General features: G+C 40.0%; 2 protein-coding genes across 2 annotated transcripts; both read left to right on the top strand.

The window, feature by feature from the left end:
- The first annotated feature begins 635 nt into the window (after positions 1 to 635).
- Positions 636 to 10,531, top strand: GDF10 (growth differentiation factor 10). Its single transcript, XM_058029197.1, has 3 exons — positions 636 to 958; positions 4,471 to 5,378; positions 9,603 to 10,531. Exons 1-3 carry the CDS (start codon positions 661 to 663, stop codon positions 9,792 to 9,794), a joined length of 1,398 nt encoding a protein of 465 aa, XP_057885180.1. The 5' UTR covers positions 636 to 660; the 3' UTR covers positions 9,795 to 10,531.
- Positions 10,532 to 15,444: 4,913 nt separating this feature from the next.
- On the top strand, positions 15,445 to 18,392 carry GDF2 (growth differentiation factor 2). The gene is made up of 2 exons (XM_058029543.1): positions 15,445 to 15,787; positions 17,452 to 18,392. Exons 1-2 carry the CDS (start codon positions 15,445 to 15,447, stop codon positions 18,390 to 18,392), a joined length of 1,284 nt encoding a protein of 427 aa, XP_057885526.1.
- The last annotated feature ends 6,381 nt before the right edge of the window (positions 18,393 to 24,773 follow it).

The following is a 24,773-nucleotide window of genomic DNA, read 5'->3' as shown; positions in this document are numbered from 1 at the left end:
ACACTATTCACAGCGTTGGCTTCACAAGACAGCACTGTCAGTTCTGCCAGCAAAGGGGAAACAGCAACCACTCTTACACTTTCGGCACGTACATCACACACCCTTCCCGTGTCATGCTGCCGCTGCCCCTGCCTCCCACTCACCCTTCCGTGCCCTCACCGCCGGCCCGCCCTGATTGCTATCTATCGCTTCTATCTTTCAGGAATTATTGTCCATCCCCCCCGCCTCCCGGCCGGCGCAAGCAGCCAAGGTGCCGTCCTGCCGCAGCGCCCCATGCCGCAGCGGCGGCGGTGACATGTGTCTCTCATCAGCAGCTGGCCGCTAATTAATTTAGGTCCTTTTCCCGCTACGCTGTAAGGAGCGGGGAAGCCCCACGTCGGGGACAGGCAGCGTCCCCTCCCGCAGCCCCCCGCACCCGGAGCGCTGGAGCTGCCCCCGCTCCGCCGCCCCCGGCCCGCAGCTCCTCGCCCCCGGGCCCGGGGATTGGCCCGGCGGAGGCGGCATCAGCGGCGGGGGGGGGCCGCCCCCACCCTCCCTCCTCCTCCCTGGTCCCGCCGCCCCCTCGCCCCGGTGCGGCAGGGCCAACCGGGAGACCCAGACGCAGGCAGCGACCCAGCCGCCGCCGCTCCGCGCCCGGCCAGCCGCCCGCAGCATCCCCCGATGGCCGCCCGCCTGACCTGCTGCCTCCTGCTGTGGGCCCTGGGCCATGGGGGCTGCCGCTCGCCTGAGGGGGAGGGCGCCGGCAGCCCGCCCGCCTGCCCCGTCCAGCCGCCGGCCGGCCCGGCCTCGTCCGCCCCCGGCCGCGACCCCCGGCGCGGCTCTCCGCCGCCCCCTGGGCTGGGCAGCATCGCTCAGGACATGGTAGCTGTCCACATGCTTAAGCTCTACGAGAAGTACAACCGGGAAGGGAGCCGGCCCGGCGACGGCAACACGGTCCGCAGCTTCAAAGCCAGGCCGGGTAAGACGGGCCGGGCGCGGGGGACACCGCCGGAGCCCCCTCGCTCCTCTTTCGCTTTAAAGTGACGGGGTTGCGTCGAGGTTGTCACTAACTGCGGGCGGTGTCGCTCTGGGTGAATGCTGGGGCTCCCTTGCTACCTGCAGGGACGGACAGGGTGTCGCCCCTCGCTTTGCGAGGCTTCCCACCTTCCCTGGCTCCCTTCCCTTCCCGGAGAGCACCTCCCCTGGGAAAGTCTCCGTTGCTGTGGATGCAAACCAGCGGCAAAAGAAGCGCCGTTCCCAGCGCACATCGCACTGGGCCGAAAGATCTGCTCAGAAATACTCGGAGCATAAGCTTCGTAGCGAGTGCTCCAGGCACTGGTCCTCTCCCCGGCTCCTCGGGCAGCCTCAGAAGTTCCTGCTAGGAAGAGTGCCGCCTACAGGACCGCCGAAAATTGCTCGGCATCTTAAATTCCTTGCGCTGCCTAAACCTGACAAGACAGATACCTGACGTCGCTCTCCCCCGTTTTACTTGGCTTGATTATAAGGGTGGAGGAACATACGTATTGTTTCTCCTTCCTACACTTTCATTACTAGACTTTCATTATCCCAATATCACGTCAAATAATAAAAAGGATGTTTGCCTAGTTGATAGTCCATGCATTTGTTATCCTTTGCCAAGGAAACGCAAACTCTTTTCTGGAAAACATCTTCCTTGTTTGGTTGACACTTACAGACTGTAACTAAGATCTTAGTTCTTAAAATAAGAACTGCATGAGTTTCCAGAATGTAGTTGTTACTACTTTGTCAGAAGCATTCATTATTCTATTTAGACAAGTCAGATGGATTGAAACTCACAAAAGCAAATTTTGCATTAATCTATTTCTCCTCCACTTAAGTCTCATGTATAGAGTACAATGCAGCATACAGTGGTTTAGGGAATGCTTACTATAATATTGCACAATAATTCATATTCTCTTGTTCACCTCAACTTAATTTCTATCCTATGTCAACTGTAGTACCAAAAAGCAATCATATTCAAGGAGGGGGAAACTCCAGGGAAGAGTAAGTGGCTAATGAAAATGTCTAAAAATCAAAGAGTTATTATGTAAAGCAATTGCAGACACTTAGGAGAAAAATAAATTTTCATGCTCCAGATCATTATTAGTTGCTATAGTAGGGGTTAGGAAGGAGCTTCCACTGTGGATGGTTTTCCATGACCTCCTGTTAACACTTAAGTTTTTCTGTGAACTGAGCAGCTAATACTGGCTGTCACCCACATAAGGCCCTGGACTACAAGAGGGATTTGGGGACAAGGCAATAATTGCACTATATTCTTTTTCTTAATTTTTCAAATAATCTGATGCACACACTACTTGCATCAAAGTAGTCTAAGTTGTAATTCTGTTTTAAAAAACTAAAATATCAGCATTTTCTACCCACAGGTAGACTGTGCTGACCAAATACAAATCAATATTATTTGGCTCATTTGTCTGATCATGCAAGCAGGGCAGAAGCCCAAAGTTGCCTTCCCTTCTGAAACCCTGAGACACTGGTGTTTGAAAAGTCTTTGTCCCAACAATGCTTGTGCTTCACAGCAGTAACTACAGAGCTGATGGTGCATTTTACTACTAAAAGAAATATTTAAAAATTCAACTGTACACAACTCAGGTAGAGAGAGCCAGTAGATAGACATCTTCTTAGAAGCATATGCCTTCTGAAATGAACATGCAATAATAAAGCCTAGTGTTCTACAGGAAGCATTATAATTACTCTCTTCCTTGGCCTGAGAAATCATATATTAGCCTTGTGAAATTTCTGTGCTTCAAAGACTCGAATAAAATCTAAACCCTTAAGTTTTTTCATAGTATGAGCACCTATACATATGACTAGTGTTGCCTAAAAGCTTGCAAATAGGAGTCCTGTCCTGCCTGAACTGACAGAAACAAATAGGCTCTTATCACATCAGTGCAAGCTGTTCCACTTCACTGTACCAGGAGCAAAATACAGATGGTGTAGATGGAAACTGCATTTGAACATTTGAACTTGAGCATTTGTACTCCAAAATTGCCTATGTGGATTTGATCACCCTAATCTACTGTTCTTTTAGTCCAAATCATGGCTCTGTGCAGCCCTAACCGGGAGACAGCAACCACCAATTTAGTAAGGTGTAGCATTATTCATTTCCTTCTTTGTAATGAAACTGTTTTAAAGAAAGAATGTTCCAGCAGGTGGCAGTTAACAGTACTGCCTTTCTGTTGTTGCCAAAATTTCTGTGGCTCATCATCTGTAGTGCATTGAAAAACAAAACTAAATGTTTCTGGGAAGCCTGGCTGTTGCATTTGTTGGGTTTTGTTTGGTTTGGGATGGTTTTTTACTTCCTTCTGCCAGAGAATTTTCAGGTATGTCAAACAGGGCTGCCAAAGGGTTGGTCCACTTGGTTTAATTAAAGTTGCAAATTTACAGACTGTAATCCTTTGATGCACCACTAAGTAGTGGTGTGAGCCTGGGAGAACAGGAATCACTTCTTGGTTCTGCTACCACCTTCCTACATACTGTTGAGCTAGTAAAAAAACAAAGGCAACTTTTCACAATGATAGACTATTAAGGCATCATCTTTTTATGTTGGGATGGGGTTATATTTTAACACACTAAGAGCAGTTTCTACTGTTTAAATAAAGATGGTGTGAGCAGTTATCAGTGTAAAATTGCTTGTCTTACTGTAAATGAGAGTAAACATGTAAGCTGAGCACAAACTGTTCAACTAGCTAAAAAGAAGCTGTTTCAAATGGAGTTTGAATTCTAAGAGTCAGCTCCTGTTCAATAGCATTTGTCACTAACTTCACTCAGATCTAAACACAGCCTTAGAAACCAAGTGTGTTTTAGAGTGCTTTAAACAAAGCTCCTACACGATGTGTACTGGAAAGGAGGATTGCTCAGAGGAGTAATGACCCCCAAAATGTGTCACACTGCTTACTGCCAGGCCCCTTATGAAATGTCTCATGTGCCCTACTTACAGATGATGAGCTGTTGCCCACAGAGTTGGCACCCAGACATCTTTCAGGAGTCTGCAGTCAGCTTTAGATTAGATAATCTTGAATATTAACTGTAAACCTGGTTTCTGCTAGTACTGGTTTCAGCAAGGTATTTCTCTGAGCCCTGCTGCAGGTAAATTTGACAGCTTCTCTGAGCCTTTGTTATGAATGAAATCAATCAAGGATTGCTTTTCTTGTCTGCCTAGAATGAAAGGCAGTCTGCAACTAAAAATCTCTGCGAAGAATTTTATCCCTCATGTGTACAAAAGATGCCCAATGTGTGGACACTCTCAATGCTATTGTAATATTGCTATTAAATAGCTAAGTTGTTTTCCTCCTCTTATTCACCATAGTTCTAAGCTGAAGTGGCAAGCTCACTATACTAAATTATTTGATGTAAGTGAAAAGCAAAATTTGTTAATTCACTTAAATGGAAATAAGATTTGACTGCCGTTTTTGGTCTCATATATACATCCATGTTTTCCTTGCTCTCTTACAGAATTCTTGGCCCAGAAGCCCTTGTACTGCTTCAATCTGACATCCATGCAGGATTCAGAAATGATCCTTGCTGCCACTTTTCACTTCTATGCTGACAAACACCCTCGGCACCGGGAGGTGTTTTGTAAACGGTCCAAGAACTCATCCTGCCGCCTCCTTCACCTGCCTCCACTCCTACGGCTCAACCTGGTGTTCCAAAGCATTCACCAGAATTCTGCCTATGGACTGGTGAAAGGGAACATCACTGTGCTTCTTCAAAGGCGAGGGGCTTGGCACGCAAAGGACATTTCACACATTGTAAAAGAATCAAAACGAGTTGGAGAGCTCATTCTCTGTGCTGAGCTTGATTCTGGGGAGAAGCACCAGGGCTTCCCCGAGCAAGTTGCCAGCCATTTACCTTACATACTAGTTTATGCCAATGATCTTGCAATCTCTGAACCTAACAGTGTGGCAGGCACCCTACAGCGTTATGATCCATTCCCTCCCAATGACGGGGACCCAAATCTGTCCCCTAATGCTTCTACTGACACTCGAGTTAGGAGGGATACGTACCTCGCCAGCTCTATTCAGAACAATGAGTTGCCAGAAGTAGATTATAGCAACAATAAATACAACAAACATGACATATGGGAGAATGCCTACAGATCCTTGAAACCAAAAGCCTCACGCAAAGATCGAAGGAGAAAAGGGCAAGAAAATACAGAAACACTTAAAAAGTCTCAGGTGCTAAATTTTGATGAGAAAACAATGAAGAAAGCAAGGCGAAAACAATGGAATGAGCCAAGGATTTGTTCAAGAAGATACATGAAAGTTGACTTTGCTGATATTGGCTGGAATGAATGGATCATATCTCCCAAATCATTTGATGCTTACTACTGTGCAGGTGCATGTGAATTTCCAATGCCCAAGGTAGTATGCCTTTTTATTCTTGTTAGCTTGTAAACAGTAGGCCTACTGTTCTGCTTATCCAAGTACTTCTTTAATTGGAATTTCCTTTAGATTTTTACCTTTTTTTGTTGTGCTTTGTTGCCTTGACCTGAAGAATTTAAACAATATTTTTTCCATCAACTTAACCATCAGAGTACAAAAAGATTGCCACTTCCCTTCAAATACAATCTGAAGAGTAGGAAAAAAACTTCAGGTTCATCTTCTCATTTCTCATCTTACATCTTGAAACCATAGCATAAAGACTTTTGCAGCTTATGAAAATATGGTTATACACACTAAATCATCCAAATACTTCATCGTAGTGACAGAAGTATGAAGTATTATATGCTAATATTAAAACAATCTACTCTATCAGCATATTTCTGGATTCCACTTGTAACACTTCAGAAGAAAAATAAAGAGTAGTTACACTGAAGTATTTTTAACCTAGGAAACTGCTTGTCACTTTTGAAAACAATAATACCATTTAAGATGATATTTGTGTATCTAAATTCTAAAAATGTTAGATAATCCATCTGGAACAAAAATGTTGATTTACCTAATGTCTCTAGAAGTGGCACAAAATTGGCTCTAGCACTCTAAAGTAAGCATACTGAATTCCTCCTATAGAAGCAGTGTGAAATTTGCCAGTGGAGAGGTAAACATTTCTCTCACTCCCATTCTGCTCTGTGGCAAGAAGTAGAAAGGCTGGTAATCCTATGTTGGACAAGAACTTTTAGGATTTTATAAGACTTTCAAGTAAAGGCAGAGGGGAGGATCTGAAGCACTGCATAACCTGCATAATTAGAAACTGTAATTATTTTGCAATTCTGCTTACAAATGGCCTGATTATTTTTTCAACTGACATTTTTGTATGTGGTCATTTGGCACATAAACAAGGAATAGTCCTGTACAGTACAGAATTTCAAGGCTCTGAGACAGGAATCTGCCCTACTTTACATCCAGGTAGATTGATGTATGTTTGTGTTGAAACAAGTAGTCTAATTCCAGGAAGAGTAGATATGTAAGCTAGTTTTAATAGGAACAGTGGAAATCCAGATTTCATGGTAGAGTGTACCAATCAGACCACATGTTCTTGGATAGCTGGCCAATGCTGAGCCAGGTGTATATAAATCAACACATGGTCTGGCAAAAATTAAAGCTTGCACAAACTCACATACAACTTTACTTTGTTGTTGTAACACAAATTGATCATGCAACAAAATCACCACTTAACTTACCCAAAACAAAAGACAGTCTGGGAATATGGGTCTTTTGCCATAGACTCACAGTCTAATGCACTATTCACACACAACAACATAAACCCAAGAAATAAAAAATCCCCAACCAAACAACAACTCCACCCTTCAAAAAAGATGCATTTAGCACGTCTGGCTTCTTGTGAGCAAAACAGCATTACACAAAAGCTGGTAGGGCCAAAAGAGAAAGGATCCGTTTCTAGCTTGAATAGTTAAATAAGCTTATATTGCTCCCTAACTTAATATCTTATCTAGAAATATAAGCAATTACTTGATATATTATAATTATTTCCTTTCACTAATATCTTGGTGCCCAAAAACCAAAATAAGGAAAATAAACCTACTAAAAAAAAAAAACCCAAAACATCCACCCCCCTCCAAAAAAAAACCAAACACAAACACCAGAGAAACTAAATCATTCACATTCATTGATTGAGTTTGCTTTGAAAGAGGTCTACTACTTGTTAGCTTTGTATTTTAAACAGAGGAAAAAAAGAAGCAGATTGAAAGCTGTAGCTTTTTTTAATGACTGTTTCAAAAGGAAGAAAGAGAGGATGAAGATTCAGTTCAGAGCATGAGAATTGCTCTATATTACCGAGGAAAGCATTTGTTCTTTCACATATGCTGTAAGTCAGGAGAGTACCAAAGGCCTGATTAAAGCTATTCATAAAGACTTGGTCTGCACAGTCAACCTATGATGGACAACAGACGCCTTATTTCCAAAGTACCCTTTTGGAACTGTGGAGATAGAATTACATACCTGGCATGTTGGGTATCATCACATTGTAGGTTTATTTTTTTTTCTTTAGTATCAGTACATCATTGTGCAGATCCACTTTATAATTGCAGGTTTTGATTTAGATATATACTCAACAGCTAGGTACAAATAGGTACAAATCTTCTCATAGTAAGTTCATTTACTATTCCCTGAACTGTGAGGAGGGGCACTAGGTTATATGTATGGCTGGCTGTAATGCTGCAGTCACCAAATAAATTCCAGTCCTGCATGTCATAGAACCTGGTGTGTTGTATATAACTTAGCAGCCAGCATTTAAAACATTAGCACTTCCTCAGTGTCATTATTACTGGGCATTCAACTAATTATTTCAAGCTTTCTACTTTAGCACATTGGGACAAAGTTAAATGTGAAGCCTAGCCCATGATCACTGAGCACTGATGCCAGGTTTCCAGAAGGGCTGGAAAAATTCAGAGCCTGGCTGGATGTGGGATGGGTGTGCTGTCTGGCTCTGCTGTGGATTTAGGGCTCAGGCAGCCAGAGTCCATACAGAGTACTGCTCTATCATAAGCATTTTCCCTTCTAAGCACTTTTCTGCATAGCATATCCACATTCAGGCATTTAAAACATAATTAGTGTTGTTGTCTTGGGAAACAGCTGCTCAGTCTAGATAGACTGTGTTCACATGTCTTTGTTCCTTGCAGATATTAGAGGCTGCACAGTGGGAGAAGATCCTTGTAGGATCTTCTTCAGGTTCATAGCCAGGAATCCTCTAAGTCAGTAACTGGCCATGAGGGCAGTGGTGGCTATAATGGGAGCAATAAATGCTGTTTCAGTAGCACATTGTGATCTGTGGCAGTTTTAAATAACAACATAAAATAACACAGGTGCTAGGAACAGTTCAGGAGGTTTTTAATAAAGGCTAAATCAAGAACTTAATTTTAGAAGCTCTGATTCTTTGAATTTCTATACTCTGCAGTTGCTTAAACACTCAAATCTCCTGTTTCTCTCTTGCAGTCTGCATATGCTGACATGACCAACATGGGTAGAAACTGATTTCTACTTCACACAGCAGCTGAGACCACCTCACTGCTGCTTGTCTGTGGACAGCTTTGAAATCTAAAGATGAAGGAGAGCAAGAGAGGGCAAGCTGCTGCTAATTATGCTAACATGCTAATTACAGAAAGGAACTGTGCAGGATTGGTCACTTGTTGGGACTTGGCCATAGGGACACTGTCTTGAAGGGTCAAGGACAGATTTCATAGTTACTCCTTATAATGACTTCATTAAGGAAGATCTGAATGCCTTTGATTTGCCGATATGTTACACTTAATGCAAATGTTTCAAAACTGAATTATCCTAAAAACACCTCCTTTGTTCTATCCATGGTCTGCATAATTTTTCATGTTGAAATGGAAAACCATGGTTTTTGTGGCTATAACCCCAAACAGGTTATAGATGTAAAGCTGCTGTGAATCCTAACTTCATATTTTTCCCAGCCTCCCAGCCTTTTTCCTTTTAAAAAAGCCTGGTGATGAAGGCAGAGGGACACAAAGACCACAGATATTAACTATTTGTCGTGCAATTATGATCAGAAAGGCCCTGTCAGGGGGCTTGATTATTCTATACTCTCTCCTGTGTACACTACTTCTGGAGTGCTCTGCTCTTTGAAAAGAGAGTGATCACTCCAGGAAAAAGTAACTAATTTCAGGTTAGCATACATGAGAAAAAATTCTATTGGAACATAGGGATAGTTATTTTGGAAATACTTACCGTAGCAAATTTTCTAAGTCAGGCAAGAGGTTAAGAAAACAAAATATAGCATCTAGCAACTGAGAACCATGCCCCAGTTTAGGCTTCTTCTTCTGCATGTCTGCCTCCAGCATGTAGCAGGTACATTCAGAGACATTTTTCTTCAGACCTCTGGCTGCTGGCTGTGCCACCAGTGCCCTCCTCTGGTATTTATGAAGGTAGCCTAAGGAACACCAAATATCTGTTGGATACATCCAGCTCAGGAAAGCTGAAGTGTGAGGGACTGGCTCACGGCCCTGTAACTCAAACAATGACGTATTTGCTTTATTGAGAAACAAACAACTGCATAATTGTTGTGATTTTCCAAGTTCACGTAGGAAACTGATTGCTTAAACCAAGTCCACCTAGGAAAGTGACTGCTTATAAGTGAAGCTGTAACTATTTCCTTCTCTGTTCTAGATTGTCCGGCCATCAAATCATGCTACGATTCAGAGCATCGTAAAAGCCGTAGGAATCATTCCTGGCATCCCAGAACCCTGCTGTGTTCCTGACAAAATGAGCTCACTCAGTGTCCTGTTCTTAGATGAGAACAAAAATGTTGTTTTAAAGGTGTATCCCAATATGTCAGTTGAAACTTGTGCCTGCCGATAAGTTCGTACAAACACACCTTTAGCAAGGCCTACAAATCCTGCCTGACTGCTCTGGGAAGCTGTAAAGGACAAATTAATCCACTTGTGTTGATGAAGCAATGCAAGTCTCCAATTCCTCTACAGAAAGCACACGGAAAGACTAAAACAATGCACGTGTTTGCCTTGAAGGATGCTGTACTGTCATCATTTGTCTTTCATATTCATCTTCCAGGAATTCAGTAATTCAGATACCTTCCTAACCCACCTAGCCCAGATACCTGGTGTTTAGAAAGAAATTTAAGTGTAAAGTTTTCCATAATCAAAGGACTAAAATATGTTTTTATATGTTATTTTCTGACTATTTTATCTCTTCAGTTAACCAAGAAGATGGGAAGTGAACTTGCAAAGGCAGGCTTATTTTAGAATATCACTTTTGTACACAAATCAAAAGTTTTTGCCTAAAATACTCATACTCTTAATATGCATATTTATACTGAGAAATGCTGTAATAAAGGGCTTAAAATGTATATTTTCTTCAGGATGCAAGTATAGTTCACTGCATAAGTTTTCATATAAACATTGTGTTAATATAGTCATTTTTGGTTATCCTTCCTTAATATATAATTTGTTCTACAAAAGACATGTAATATCCTACATTTTTGGTTTGCTGGATAATTTCAGGTTGTTAAACATATTCTCTGAATAACACATACAGTATAGTAATATGTTGAAATACTAAAATAAAATAACCAAGATTTATATTTTTGTAAATTATTCTTTATATCCTCTAGATTGTTTCATGCTTTTAACAAAAGCTAATAAATTAAAGGTACAGTAGTATCTAAAAATATTTGATTGTTTTTCTATAAACGCACTCTCCTACATTCTGTTAATTAGATGGAAACTTGTAAATACATGTTAAGCTTGTCATAATGCGCTTCAATAGATTAAAGACAGAAGGAAATACCGCGATCATCCAGACCGACCTCCTGCATAGCACAGATCAAAGAACCTTGCTCAGCAGCTTCTGCACCATGCATTATGGAACTTCTGTTTTAAGCTTGGGAATATCTTTGAAAAACATGCATAATTTTGGCTTTAAAGATTTCATGTGATAGAATATCTCTACTGGACTACAAGTAGTTGTTCCAAAAGTTAGTGCTCTTTGTTCATATGCAGTGGCTTAATCCTAGACTGAATTTGATGAGCTTTAGCTTCAATTCAATGGATCTTACTGTAACCTATTTCATTAGATCCCTTTTATCTATTATCCAAAATACTTTCACTGTGTATTTTTAGTATAGAGAGTAGGGTCAAGTTACATTTTGGCTAAGATTTAAATAGATTGATTTCTTATTCTAAGCCTTAAAATAATTTCTCACAGCTCTCTTCTGAACTCCTTCCAGAACTTTCATTAACTTTCTTTTCAAACAATGAACATCAAAATGGGAAACATTTGGCAGTGATTCCATTGGAAGTCTTTATAGAAATAAAGTCTCTGCATCCCTCTAACTCCTACACAATCCCCTGTTGATACATTTATGGTGGCCTTTTAACTACAGCAGTCTTTTAAGACCTGGTGTTCCCATGGTGGTGTCTGTCAATCCTCTGAGTGTTCTAGGACACACTTGCCACATACTTCATTTTCACTCACCTGCATAAAGTAGCATAAAGAGACCAGGAATGGAAGAAACACCTGAAGTTCCTAAGGTAGCACAAATTATGATATGGAGTGCTTCCTCCTCAAGAAACACTCTAACCTTAGGCACTACCTTGTCCTAGTAGGAGCTGCTTTTTTTAAGGGGAGGATACTAAACACACTTCCTCTGATGAACAAATACCTGGAAGGCTCCTATCCTACTAAGGTTCTGGGTATCTTCTGCCACCAGTTTTCTGTGCCCAGGTGGTGCAGTTTCTCAGACAACAGGTGTGTAGATGTGGTACTTCCTGCTAACATACGTAAAAGCAAGATTCAGCATGCATGGGAGGCTTTGCAAGGTTACTCTGATAGCAGTTCTTGCTGATTCTTCCTAGGAAGCTCTGACTAAGAAGTACAAATGGTGCCCTGTAGTGACTGCCAGTTATGCCTAAAAAAAGATCACTGATCAAGTTTGCAGTTCTTCTCCCAAAGTACTTTTTTACTTTGTAAATTACTACAGTAATTTACACTAGAACTGCTGGAAAAAAAACCTTTGTATAGTGTCGCTTTTAGAGATCTCCCTTAAAAAATTTACAATCTTGTGGTTTTATAAATCATGAGAAACACAACTACAATTAATAGAGTAATGCTAACATATAAAGAAAAAATCAAAAGTTGTCAGGAAGTCATCATTCCTACAGAAAAGCCATAAGCATAACATTTTTCAAAGTATCTTAAATCCATGTTATTTTTGCTCTCTATGAAAATCTACCTTTTTATGTAGCTCTAGTCTTGCTCCCATTCATCACTATGAAAATCCTGACATATTAACTTAGTGTGCTTATATTCTCATCTATAGCATTTTGTTTTCCTTAAGGAATACTTGCTATATCTTGAATTAGTCCTTGGATGAAAACATTATTTCCAAGATGTGCTGATGCAAGCTATTATGGCAAGAGATGCCACACTGTGATCTAAGGTCAATAGGACATAAAGAAAAATGCTACTGCTGCACTCAGAAGGACACTACAAAGCTCCAAGAGGTTAAGACTGCATTAAAAGTTCTGTTTGCAAAACTATATATTATACCTGTAAGCGTGATTGTTCTCAAAATATACCCGTGCTACATAAGTCATACACATCTCCTATTAGTAAAGGTTATTTCATTTGGAGTTTAGCTGTACTGGTCAATTCTTCAATGCAATTCTTCAATGAAGCAAAAAGGCTTTCAACCACTTTTAGTGGTTTAAGTTACTCCTTTCTGGATCTTTGGAATTTGGATGTCCAATCTTCCTCTGGAAAGAGAAACTTTGCATTTAAAATGGCACAAATGCAGACAGCTGCTGCCAGAGGATGCTGATGTCTTGGTTCCTACAGATCTTTTTATTTCTTTGAACATCCTATAAACCATTCTACTCAATGCTTAAGTTTATAGAGAAAGTTACTAGTGGTAAACACAGGTCAAGATAATTCCACTGACTAACCCTAAAAGAAAATGGTATGAGTAAAGAGAAATAAAACATTAAAAGAGCTGATACTAGCCAGCAAAGTGTTAAAACCCATTTTTTTCTAAAACAAATTCAATTTAATTCTTTCAGGCCACTGTTTGATTTCCAGAGGTAACAGCAACAGCTACAGTGTACCTAGGTTTTTGTGCAGTATTCAATTCACGTGCCAAGGCTGCATAATTCAAATAAACCACCGGACAATATTAATGTGTTTGTGTATCACATTAATTTAAAAATGTCTCACTGCCAAACCTCAAAGAACAGCTTCAAAAGGTATTTCCACTGAGTTAAACTGTTCATTGTAAAGTTTCTGCAAAGCTGACACTTGGCCTGACAGTATTTGACACCTTTTTGTATGAACTTAGAGTCTGTATATAGCAACCCCCAAAGTATTTGCAGGAGGAGAGAGGTGTTTATACAGATCATTTGATCTAGCTGCACTCTATGTAATTAAAACTAATTTTAAAGTAGACAGATACAGAACTTCAGGTACCTAGTCAAGGAATGGAGGGGCTCCTACTGAGTGCAAGACTGCACCCTTGAAAGTCATAACCCTTAAAAATTTTGTGGCTGTCTTGGATTTGTGATGCAATTTGAGCACCCAGCATGATGCTATGTAATGGCAGCCAGTGAAAGCTTTGGAAAGATACACACTGGAGCAGTGAACCACATAAACAAAGGATATGTGATTTCTGCCTGTGTCACTGGTGGACTGCCACTAGAAAACTAAATATAGCCCTAGGTTTCACCTTGTCAAGAAGACCTTCAAATTATGAAAGAGAAACAAAAAAGAAAGAAATGAAACAGGGAGAGAAAATGTCTTTTGTTATTGAAAAGAACAGTCTGTTTATCAGAAAGAAAACTGAGAAGTAACTTGATTACACTGTGCAAGCACTTTGAAAGGGGAAAATGTCAGTGCTATGGGACTCCTTAAACCAGCCAGAAAGTTACAAGAATTCCTAACTAGAAGGTAACGTCAGGCACAATGAAATTATGAACATGGCATGAAGGGGTTTTTAGCTGTAGGTGATAGTATTTTAGCTACAAAAATTGAAGACATTTTTGATTCTTTGGCATGTTCAGGTAAAGTCTGTTGGCACTTTAAAAGTTATGTTTATCCAAACACAAGCAATTTAACTGTGCGTATAGGGAGGAAACACAAAGGCCCTGAGAAAATATAAGTCTTGCTATGCAAGAGACCAGGATCAATGCAAATTAATCCTTTTTGACTTTTTCATAGGTACATAATTAACAAGGATCTTGGATTCAAGTTATCACTTGAACAGACAATAAGAAAGCATTGCAGAAGTCTTGGATCACTTTTAATGCTGTGAATCCACGGCTAAAAAACAAGAGAAATGGCCAAAAAATGACCACATGTTTACAATGAGATTTTTGTTAATGTAAAAGCTCAATATTCTTCAGATTTTTTGGCATGTCTACAATATGAATTGAGTAGTTCTTAGAAAAAATGATGCATTATTAGTATAGAAAAAGCAATTACATATCATTAGATTAAATCATAATACATTCATTAAGATAAATAAACCTGGTTTTTCTTCTACATCATGAGAAATTCATTTGCCTTGGCCTGTTCTTCTCATGCACACTATATCTTCAGAGATAACCTTCTGTATCTTCAAAAGGACTTTTTACTTTCCATGTGGCCTTGGAAAGCCTAGTTCTGTCTTCATTTTGAGGCTGCTAAAAAATGACTGGTTGTTCTTGGACTGAATTGACCATCATGAATCTATGAATTATATTACATAAGATACTATAAAAACAAGCCTAAATTCCCATACACCAAAGGAATGAAAATGGACATGCCTGCAAACAACATGAAGCAGACTTGACACAAAACAGATATTTCACTGTGTACAAACAATAGCCCTTGGCTGATAAACGGAAAGAAGTTTTAAGGTTGTTTGTAATGTCATGAGATCATGTCTTGCAGAATCACAGGTCTCCATCAAACTAAGGGGCATTTTCCAATCATATGTGAAGAGATTGTATGAATGATTTGTGAGATATTATTTGCTAATAGCATGATTTTTTTCTAGGTTTGTATTTTCTAGTCTTGCTGAAAACAGTGTAAACTTCTGCGTCCCTAAGAAAGCTTCTCTCTGTGTTGGCAAGGAAATGATAGAAGAATGTAATTAAGCAAAGATGACCCTAAAGTGAAATGTGGATTCTTTACAATATACAATGTCCTTCCCACCAGCCACATGTGTTTGTCAGATGTTTACAGAATCTTCATTAACTAAGAGCTGTGCTAGATAACAGAAGCTGAAGCATGGCATCAATGACTCTGATAAGGACAAGTGTATGACCAATCTGCTTGACAACTGACAAGAGGCTGGGGTTTGAAGCAGACTGCAAAAAGAACACCAGAAAGTGATTTGCAAAGGGCATTCCAGTTGTTTGCCTTACATCTTCTTTCCTCTGTCAGTATTGAAACAAGACTGGCAATCAGCTAAAATATCCTTGTCCTCTTGTCTCTCCACCAGAAAGTAAATGTAGAAGAAATGTGTTGTTTTGGAGTATTAGCTGCACTGTCTGTTTTCAACATCATTGCTTGTTTGACAAGAGGCAAGCCTGTGGAAGACTGGGACAGGCTTTCAGGTATGGGAAAGTCTGATGCACACTTTCATCCTGGGGAAGCAGAAGATGAGACCCATTTCAACTTTAAATCTTTCTTGGAGAATATGAAGATGGATTTACTGAGGAGTTTGAATTTGTCAAGAGTCCCCTCACAAGTGAAGACCAAAGAAGAACCACCACAGTTCATGATTGATTTATACAACAGATATGCTGCAGACAAGTCCTCCATCCCTGCATCCAATATTGTAAGGAGCTTCAGTACTGAAGGTAGGAAAAGTCCTCAATATGTGGACTACAGTTTTAAAGAAGTAAATTTATAGTAAATAGTCAGATTCTTTTAAAATTCAGAAGAAACTGAGTTCCTAACTTCCACAGATTCTTTAGAAATTAAACATTAAAATTTTGTCTTGTATTCTTACTATATAGTTTCTTTCAATCTTTAAAAAAAAAGTTACCTTTTATTTTTCTTTGATATTTTCACTGTACAATATTCTCTTCTCAAATGCTTGAGCTAAGAGGATGCACCAAATAACAAGGTTTACATGAAGCATGTTTTTCAATCATAGATATTTCAAACTGAGTTTTTATGTTAGCATGCAAACTTTTGATCACCTATAATTGAGACTGGTGCTAGAGAGCTTTTCTTTCTGGTAGGCTCTGTACATATTTAAAAACCACGGCAACCAGCTGGGAAACTTGTTGCTGGATCCAAACATGGACCAGCACTGCTCCTCCAAAATTCTGGGTTAGACAGAGATTTATATGGAAATGGTTAGTCATGCTTATATCAACAAAAAAATTCAAGATCCCTTTCTATCTAACATTAAATAAACTTTTAAAAGATCCATCAGGCAGTAAAAAAGTTAGAAGTCAGTGCAATCCTTGTTACAAAATGAAGCAGGGAGAAATGAAGTTTCTGTTTATATGAAAAATAGACATACAGAGGTAACAGCACTACGGAGAACTCCAAATTCCCAAATTAGTGTCCCTAGTCCTGAAATAGAAAGAAAACTCAACAATAGGACCTAGATGATAGTTTCCATATCTCACTCTCCCCTCTGACTACTTTACAGGGTAAATGATCTGAAGAAATGGCAGCAACAACCAATTAAAATTGCCCTAAAACCCAGTCATGATTAAGCAGTTAGTTTACATTGAGCATTAACTAGACATCAGGGATGACTTTTAAATACTACCAGTCTGATCTTCCAGCCAAATATCTGCCCCTCCCAAGGCAGACTTGCTGGTACTGCACATAGATTTGCAGACAACAAACAAACGTGAACGAATCCACACAAACTCAGAGAGTCCAGCCTGGACCAGGTCTGCGATCTGGGCATGAAAGGCTGTTTATCACCAAGACCCAGTTCAGATAGAGACTGGAGGTTCAATTCAGAGCTTTCAAAAACTTTTCTATTTACCCAAACTTCCAGTCTAAGCTGCTTTCATACTTTTCTGAAGACAACAATAAAAGCCTTAGCACAGCCAGTTCTTAAAGACACTTATACATGTATATTAGAGCAAAAGAGTAGGAAATCATTGGGGTTTTTTACAAATTCTTTGTGTAAAAAAGATCTTTAGCAAATTGCTAAATCTGAAAACTCTGCACTTGCCTTATTTATGTACTTAATACTGCCCGCCATCATCCACAGTTTGTTCTAGGCAGCCTCTTTATGCTTTCCTCCACACACTCACCTGGCTATGCAATCATAGTAAAATACTACCAACACCAGGGACTTCCATTTCCTCTTTTCATTCTCTGCCCTTGAAACTTGGCCAGAAGACAGAATTTTTCTTTTTTTTTTTTTTTTAATGCTGTGTTATGTGGTATAATGCTCTTTTTTTATCCCCAAAATATATCCTGAGTCTTTTAAAATCAATTACTTGGGCAGTCAGAAGCACTGTAACCACATTTTAATCTCCTATTGCAGATGTTGTTTCTTTAGATTCACCAGAAGAAAACCCATTTCAGAAACACATTTTGTTCTTCAACATCTCTATTCCACAATATGAGGAAATCACCAGAGCTGAACTGAGAATTTATATCTCCTGTCACAGGGAAGTTGGGTCTCTCTCTAGGCTGGAAGGCAACATGGTAATTTATGATGTTCTAGATGATGGCCACTGGGAAAACCCAGAAAGTACCAAATCTTCCCTTGTCTCCCACAATATCCAGGAATGTGGTTGGAAGATGTTCGAAGTGTCCAGCGCTGTGAAAAGATGGGTCAGGGCAGACAGACTGGAGACTAAAAATAAGCTAGAGGTTGTTATAGAGACTAAATCTCTGAGTGGTTTTACTTGTGGGAAGCTGGATGTCAGTGTTACCCCTGACACCAAAAACCTGCCCCTGTTAATCGTGTTCTCCAATGACCGCAGCAATGGGACAAAGGAGACCAAAGTGGAGCTCCGTGAGATGATTGTTCACGAACAGGAAAGCGTGCTCAAGAAACTAGGGAAGAACAACACCTCATCTGAAGAGGAACAGCAGGGAGAGGAAAAGGCCATCACTGGATCCCACCTACATTCCTCCAGAAGCAAGAGAAGTGTTGGAGCCAACCACTGCAGGAGAACTTCCCTCCATGTGAACTTTGAAGAGATTGGCTGGGATTCCTGGATCATTGCACCAAAAGATTATGAGGCTTTCGAGTGTAAAGGAGGCTGCTTCTTCCCTCTGACAGATAACGTCACCCCAACTAAACATGCTATTGTCCAAACCCTGGTGCATCTCCAAAATCCCAAAAAAGCCTCAAAGGCCTGTTGTGTTCCAACCAAACTGGATTCAATCTCCATTCTTTATAAAGATGATGCTGGCGTGCCCACTTTGATATATAACTATGAAGGGATGAAAGTGGCAGAATGTGGCTGCAGGTAGTATACAAGGCTGAATCTCTAAAAATAGGAACATCCCCTTTTTCTGTCCTGTGTAAATCTGTACAATAGTGATGCTAATGAAGACCATTACAAACAAGGTTTGGAGCAGGGTATGGGGCTGGCTGTTGTTGCTGCTTGTTTTAAGGGAAAATTGGCATTTAAAGAATGGCAATCTTTGTAAATAGCCTGCATTATATATCATGGCAAAGTGAATACTGGATTAAAATGTTGTGAGATTCAATGAACTATGCATTATCTGGTGACAGTGATACAATGTCAATGCCTTATTTCAAACTTTCTGTTTAATCAACTGTATTTAGGTCACAAACTAGAGGACTTTCAGTGGGAGTTTAGAATGTCCTGCAAATGTTTAACAGCTCTCGAAATCTAATTCTCTCAGTCATCTCTGACATTTTCAGCTTCAGTACAACTCAGTAAATGGAATGTTGTCTGCATGATAAAGTCAGGAATCTAAATCCAGGAAGCCTTTTCTCATATCAGTAATCTCAGAGGCTTTTACAGGCAAATTATTTGTTCCTGTAAGTGAAGATTTGCAGTATTCAAAACAGAAGAGACTCTCACTTATTTCATTCCCAAGTTTCCTTCTGTGGGTAGCAGGTGCCTTAGTCTCAGCTTTCTTATCCTCAATGTCCCTATTTTTACTCCTTTATGGCACACACTTGAATGATAAGAAGTGCAGCCTTCCGCTTCCAAGACACTGTTTCCTAGGAGGAGCAGCTGCCCTTATCGCCGCACAAAGATAAGGAGCCACTTTGACCTACTGCATATTCTTAGTATTTCTTTGCAAGAACATGCAGTCAAATGATGTCCAGCCTTAGAAGCTGTATCCTAAGAGCAGTGGGGGTTGGCAGAGCTCAGCACTTTTGAAAAGCTCAGCTTAGGCTGCGTATTTAGAGGCCTAAATTTGTTGTTCAGAGTCTGGCATGAAGTCCTGATTTTGTAAAAATTTCTTTCTAGGAGAAACTCTATTTTGCATACAAAATTCTTTCACCCCTTAGAAGTCTGGGAAAAACGGAAAACTTCTATCTATCTATGTCCTATTACATTGCTGTCTGAGAAATATACTATCATACTATCATTCTTCTGACTTCAATTTTATTTTCACTAAACAAGGACACCATCTTTCCTGCAATTAAAGTAGACTTCCTTTGATGCTAATGGAGGTTGTGCCTGTAAAAGGACAAACTGTCTTAAACTGGTTGCAAGTGACAGGGGTAAGTTCTGTACAACATCACCATAGTGCGCCTCACTTCTACTCCTTAACCACCTTACACACATCTACCTGAGAACCCTTTTGGACCAAATCCTTAACAGACCTTGCATCCCTTCAAAAAGGTGAAGAATATTGATGAGGCAAAAATCTAAACATTACCCTAATGTATGGAAGCAACAGAATTTAAATTGATCCATCTGTTTTGAATTAGGACAGCCTGTGGGCAAGACGAATTCATTTGGCATGAACAGGTCAGCTTGAAATCCAATACACAGTTTATTTACTATTGTTAACCTAATACAGAGCAAATAGCAGGTGAGTGTGAGCAGGGCAGTTGTAATTCTATCAAGAACTGCTGGTTAGATCACAAACCATGAGCACAAAGCACGATTCACTAGAATTCTTGAACTGATTTATAGTCTTTTTCTTTAGAACTGGTCTGCAATTGGATCAGATCTGGGATCTGGGTCCATGCAAACTCCATACATCCCTAGCTGCATGCCATTAACCTCTTAAACTTCCCACAGCAGTAATCCTTTAGCCACTGGCTTCTGTCATCTTACAGTCATCGCCATGTCTTCCTCCTGCCACAGCCCCCTGTATTGTGTCCCTATTTTGTACCTCTCTCCTAAGCTCCTGACATTTTGCAAAACTTTTAAGTGACAGAAACAACCAAACATGCACTTGGTTTGATCACATTAGAAGACTTATTCACCCTCATGTCAATGTAATTGTAGCTAAGTGCCCTCCAGTCATCTAAACACAAGGTCCTAGTTATATTTTAACTTCACTGAATACAGGACTTTGTCCATAATTAAATGAAAAAAATGGGGAAGGGAAAAAACCTTCACAGAGAGAAATTCTCAAGAATCAAGGGAGGGTGGGGGGTGTTACATTCTGAAGACAAACATCGATCTTTATTTCCCTTCTTTGGATGGGAAAAAATATACCCCAAACCATTTTTGGCTCAAAACCTCAGCTCCTAGCTGTGCTCACAGAATTCCAGAGAAGACTTACAGATCCCATCACAAAACTGGACTAGAAGTTGCTTTTATATTCAGTGAAAAAAATCAATTGTGCTTCCAGCCAGCTTTAACGACCATACACCCACTTGCTTAACATTTTGGTTGGCATGGTAGGAAAATGAAACATGAATCTTTCCATAGGGTAATGAACAGGGTCAAGATGAAATGAGAGCCCAGTAGTGACTACAGCTGCTGCTACCTTCAGCATGGCTGAAGTGCGTGTCAAATTGATGTTTGGCTTTACATTTAGCAGCTTGATTTATGTAGTTTTGCACATTTAATTTTAAATAATTGTTTGAGATCGCTCAGGTTTCAAATGCTTTGGGATGCAAGAAGTCAGCCAAGTGGTCATGATGGCTCTAGAGAGTCCACAGGCTGTGAAGAACAGGTAAGCATCTTGCCCCTGCTTCAAGCTGGGCCCCACTGGACACTGAGAAAGCCCTCCCTCATGACTGGATTGTGAATGTTGACCAGCTATTGAGGAGCAGGTTGGGGCTTGTGCAGTGTTCAGCAGATGCACAGTTAGAATGAAAACTTATTCATTTACCATAAACACAAGGCCGATGTCACAGCTGCACAGCTCAAGGGGCCATACATCAGCATGGGGGGCAGCAGTGCCAGGAGGAGCCATCAGGAGCCTCAGACCCTCAGCAGAACCATCTGTGGGAATTGGATCAGTTTGGGGGCAGAACCATCTGTGGGGATCGGATCAGTTTGGGGGCAGAACCATCTGTGGGAATTGGATCAGTTTGGAGGCAGAACCATCTGTGGGATCAGATCAGTTTGGGGGCAGAACCATCTGCAGGATCAGATCAGTTTGGGGGCAGAACCATCTGTGGGAATGGGATCGGTTTGGGGGCAGAACCCTCTGTGGGAATCAGATCCGTTTGGGGGCAGAACCATCTGTGGGATCAGATCAGTTTGGGGGCAGAACCATCTGCGGGAATGGGATCGGTCTGGGGGCAGCCATTGTTGATGTCCACCAAACAAAGCCTGCTGTGGGTGTCTGGACCTCTCACTGCTTCAAATATAACCCCAGGATAGGAGGGCTTGATAGATATTTAATATTCAGTGTTTATGATTGGCTAACTCTGCTTGGTGTAGTGAACATGTAAATCTATCAAAAATGTAGGACACAGAGAATACAGAAAATGTAATGCAAACACGTAATATACCAATTTTTCAGGGACTGCATGTTCAAAAGTATGTTTCTGAACTAGGTCAGGTTGCATATTTGAAATGCATTTTCTTGATGACCTCCTGAATCTTCTGCTTATCTAGAATATAATAGTTCATCTGTTGAGTGGAGCTATTCAATGTGAGTTTATCACAGCTGTGCTTCATAAACTGTGGTGACTATCCACCTGCTCCTGGCTGAAATTAGAGAGATTTCAAAATGGGAATTCCCTTTTTCTACCTTCACTCAATCTTACATTAAATATATAAATCATCTTCTCATTCTCTTTTTTTTTTCTTTTTCTTGATCACTGTAAAAACAGGGGGGAAGGGAAGGGAAGGGAAGGGAAGGGAAGGGAAGGGAAGGGAAGGGAAGGGAAGGGAAGGGAAGGGAAGGGAAGGGAAGGGAAGGGAAGGGAAGGGAAGGGAAGGGAAGGGAAGGGAAGGGAAGGGAATATTTACAAAAAATCAAAATCTAACACATTTTGGATTTAAGTTTTTCTTATTATGAATGTAATCATTAAGCAACTCAGAATGCTATTTTCATTATAATAAAATGGAAATATTTTCATATTTAAGTAATGTGAAAGAAAACTTTCAACTTCAATTTTAATCTATACAGGCTTGTATGGCATAAAAACTGAAAAACCTTAGGACAAAAATCTAACATTACTTCTTTTAGCATGGGAATTAGAAAGGAATCTGAGGGTGTTATTATTAATTCTTTTTATTTCTGAGGGGTCTAGAAAGCCTACTCAGGTACAAGTTTTCCTTTGAACCAAACAGTACAAGAACAGAACAGAATAGACAGTCTCAGACCATACCTATGCAATCCAGTCATGCCTGTCACAGACAGCTATGAAGCTGTACTGACCCAGACTTGTACATCTATAAAAGGCAGTGAAGGTTTGTCTAGAAATACTTATTGAAGTCCTGGAAGCATTAAATATTTCATTAGCATAGTCCTGCGCTTGAGCTAATAAATTCTGCCTCTCAGTATTTGGAAGCCAGCTATCACCTTTAAATGAATTCTTATTCATACATATAATTTGAAAAAATGGCTGCATTAAAGGCTTTACTAAAACCAAAAGTAGTTTATTCCAACTTTCACCTTTATCCTGTTGGCATCTCTGCCAGTGAAAAAGGTGTTCTTGCTGCCACCTTCAGATGAGCCTCCTGCTACTGCGGCTTGTTGGTGACCAAATATCTGCATGAGTCTGATGAGGGAATGGTGGGAGCAGCTGCGCACGAGAAATGGGGAATACTGGAGCAGAATATGGAATGCAAACACTATACAGCAAAACATTTAATCTTGTGCCTATGGAAGAATTTTAGCATGTGATCTGAGTAATGCAGACTCTGCAAGCAGACTAGTCTGGGACAGATAAAAAATACCTCTTTTCAGAGTATGTGGGAAATTCATACCCACAGGAAGTCAGAAAATGAAATACTTGTGGACAGATTTTAAAGGATCATAAAGTTTTATGAGTTATAAAAGCTAAAACTAGGCCTTAGCTATTTAGTTCTGCTCAAAACTAAAATCAAAATAAGACTTTGGCTTGAATTATATTATAAATTAGAATAGATGGTAGAGTTACATTTTGGATCTGGTTATTCAGAGTTCAATGAACAGACTTGCATTAAACAACATATTTGATAAAAATTTAAGCTATATGTGCCTCAAAATGAGTAAGCAAATAGTCATTCTCCAAATCTTAAGGAACTCGCACCACACAGAAAAGATTCTTAACTTCTAACACCATCTGTAAAGAATTACCAAGGTAGCAGTGAAAGTTACATGTCACATTGAATTTAGAAATCCATACTGAATATTCATATAGAATTTCAATAGAAATAGATTACTGAACCGATCCAATGAGGAAAAATAATTTTTTTCCACTGTCCTAGCATTTTAAATTGTGCATGTTGGAAAAAATCCTTAATTTTACATTTACATTTTGAAGCTTTTTTTGGGGTTTTTTTTTATGTGGCAGCAATAAAGTACATGAGAATAAATGTGCTTAACTTGAGAGATAAATTGAGCTGTGGGGTTTTGCCTTATCTAATCACAATACTGTATATATTTCTCAGTATTTTTGCTTCATAAGAAGCTCAGCTACCGTTTCTAGCACTTCTGATATGAAAATCTTTACAGACTGTGATAAAAGCAAAACAAATGTCAGGAAAATATAGAAAAGTATTTTTTCTTATCTTACAATAATATTATATAGAAATCACAGGCAGGAAAGTGCCATTTTGTGATATTTAACCTCTATATAAGGCCTCACTGGAGAAGAATATTGTTCATAACTGGAAATACTTCCTTAAATGCTATGGAAAAAATTGTCATGTAAAGAGTTAAGCAGTGATAGATAGACCTCATTTAGGTATGGAAGGCAGAGCTAATATCTGCCACACTGATTAAAAATACTCAATTGCAGTTCTGTTCTTGTCTCCTTTCTGACTATTGTCTTCATGGCAATTCATCCATGTCTGTTACATTCTGAGTAAGATGAGGTAACTGTTAGCACCTTGTGTCTAACCTCTGTGACACCCTTTGCACAGAAAGTTGAAAGCTGAGTGGCAGGCTTCATTCAGGACACTCACACACCAACAGAGTGCATCCAGCCAGGCTCAGACCATCTTTGGACTCCTCCCTCCACATGCATTCATATGTAGCAACATTTTGACAGAGTACAGAAACATGCTCTTCCCAGATTTCGGAGTCCATTCTTGTGACTACCTCCAGCAAAGAGAGTATCATTTCAGATTTGAGGCCAGGAATCTGTTCCTGTATATCTTTGTCATGTCATACTGGAGCTCAGAGTGGTACAGCCTGCATGCTGCATATTCTGATCCTCTTTCAAACTCTTAATACAATAGGGTCTCAAATACATTGTGAGCAGAAGAAAACAACCCCCCACATTCTATTTTGGTATGTTGAGCC

This window comes from Melospiza georgiana, chromosome 8 (genome assembly GCF_028018845.1).
Source record: "Melospiza georgiana isolate bMelGeo1 chromosome 8, bMelGeo1.pri, whole genome shotgun sequence".
NCBI classification, from domain to species: domain Eukaryota; kingdom Metazoa; phylum Chordata; class Aves; order Passeriformes; family Passerellidae; genus Melospiza; species Melospiza georgiana.
Note: the sequence above shows the minus strand (reverse complement) of the source record. Positions and strands in the feature narration are given on the sequence as shown.

Coding starts and splice junctions, on each gene's coding strand:
- GDF10 (XM_058029197.1), top strand. CDS start 661: ATGGCCGCCCGCCTGACCTGCTGCCTCCTGCTGTGGGCCCTGGGCCAT. Junction 959..4,470: donor CAGCTTCAAAGCCAGGCCGG/GTAAGACGGGCC, acceptor GCTCTCTTACAG/AATTCTTGGCCCAGAAGCCC. Junction 5,379..9,602: donor GTGAATTTCCAATGCCCAAG/GTAGTATGCCTT, acceptor TCTCTGTTCTAG/ATTGTCCGGCCATCAAATCA.
- GDF2 (XM_058029543.1), top strand. CDS start 15,445: ATGTGTTGTTTTGGAGTATTAGCTGCACTGTCTGTTTTCAACATCATT. Junction 15,788..17,451: donor AAGGAGCTTCAGTACTGAAG/GTAGGAAAAGTC, acceptor CTCCTATTGCAG/ATGTTGTTTCTTTAGATTCA.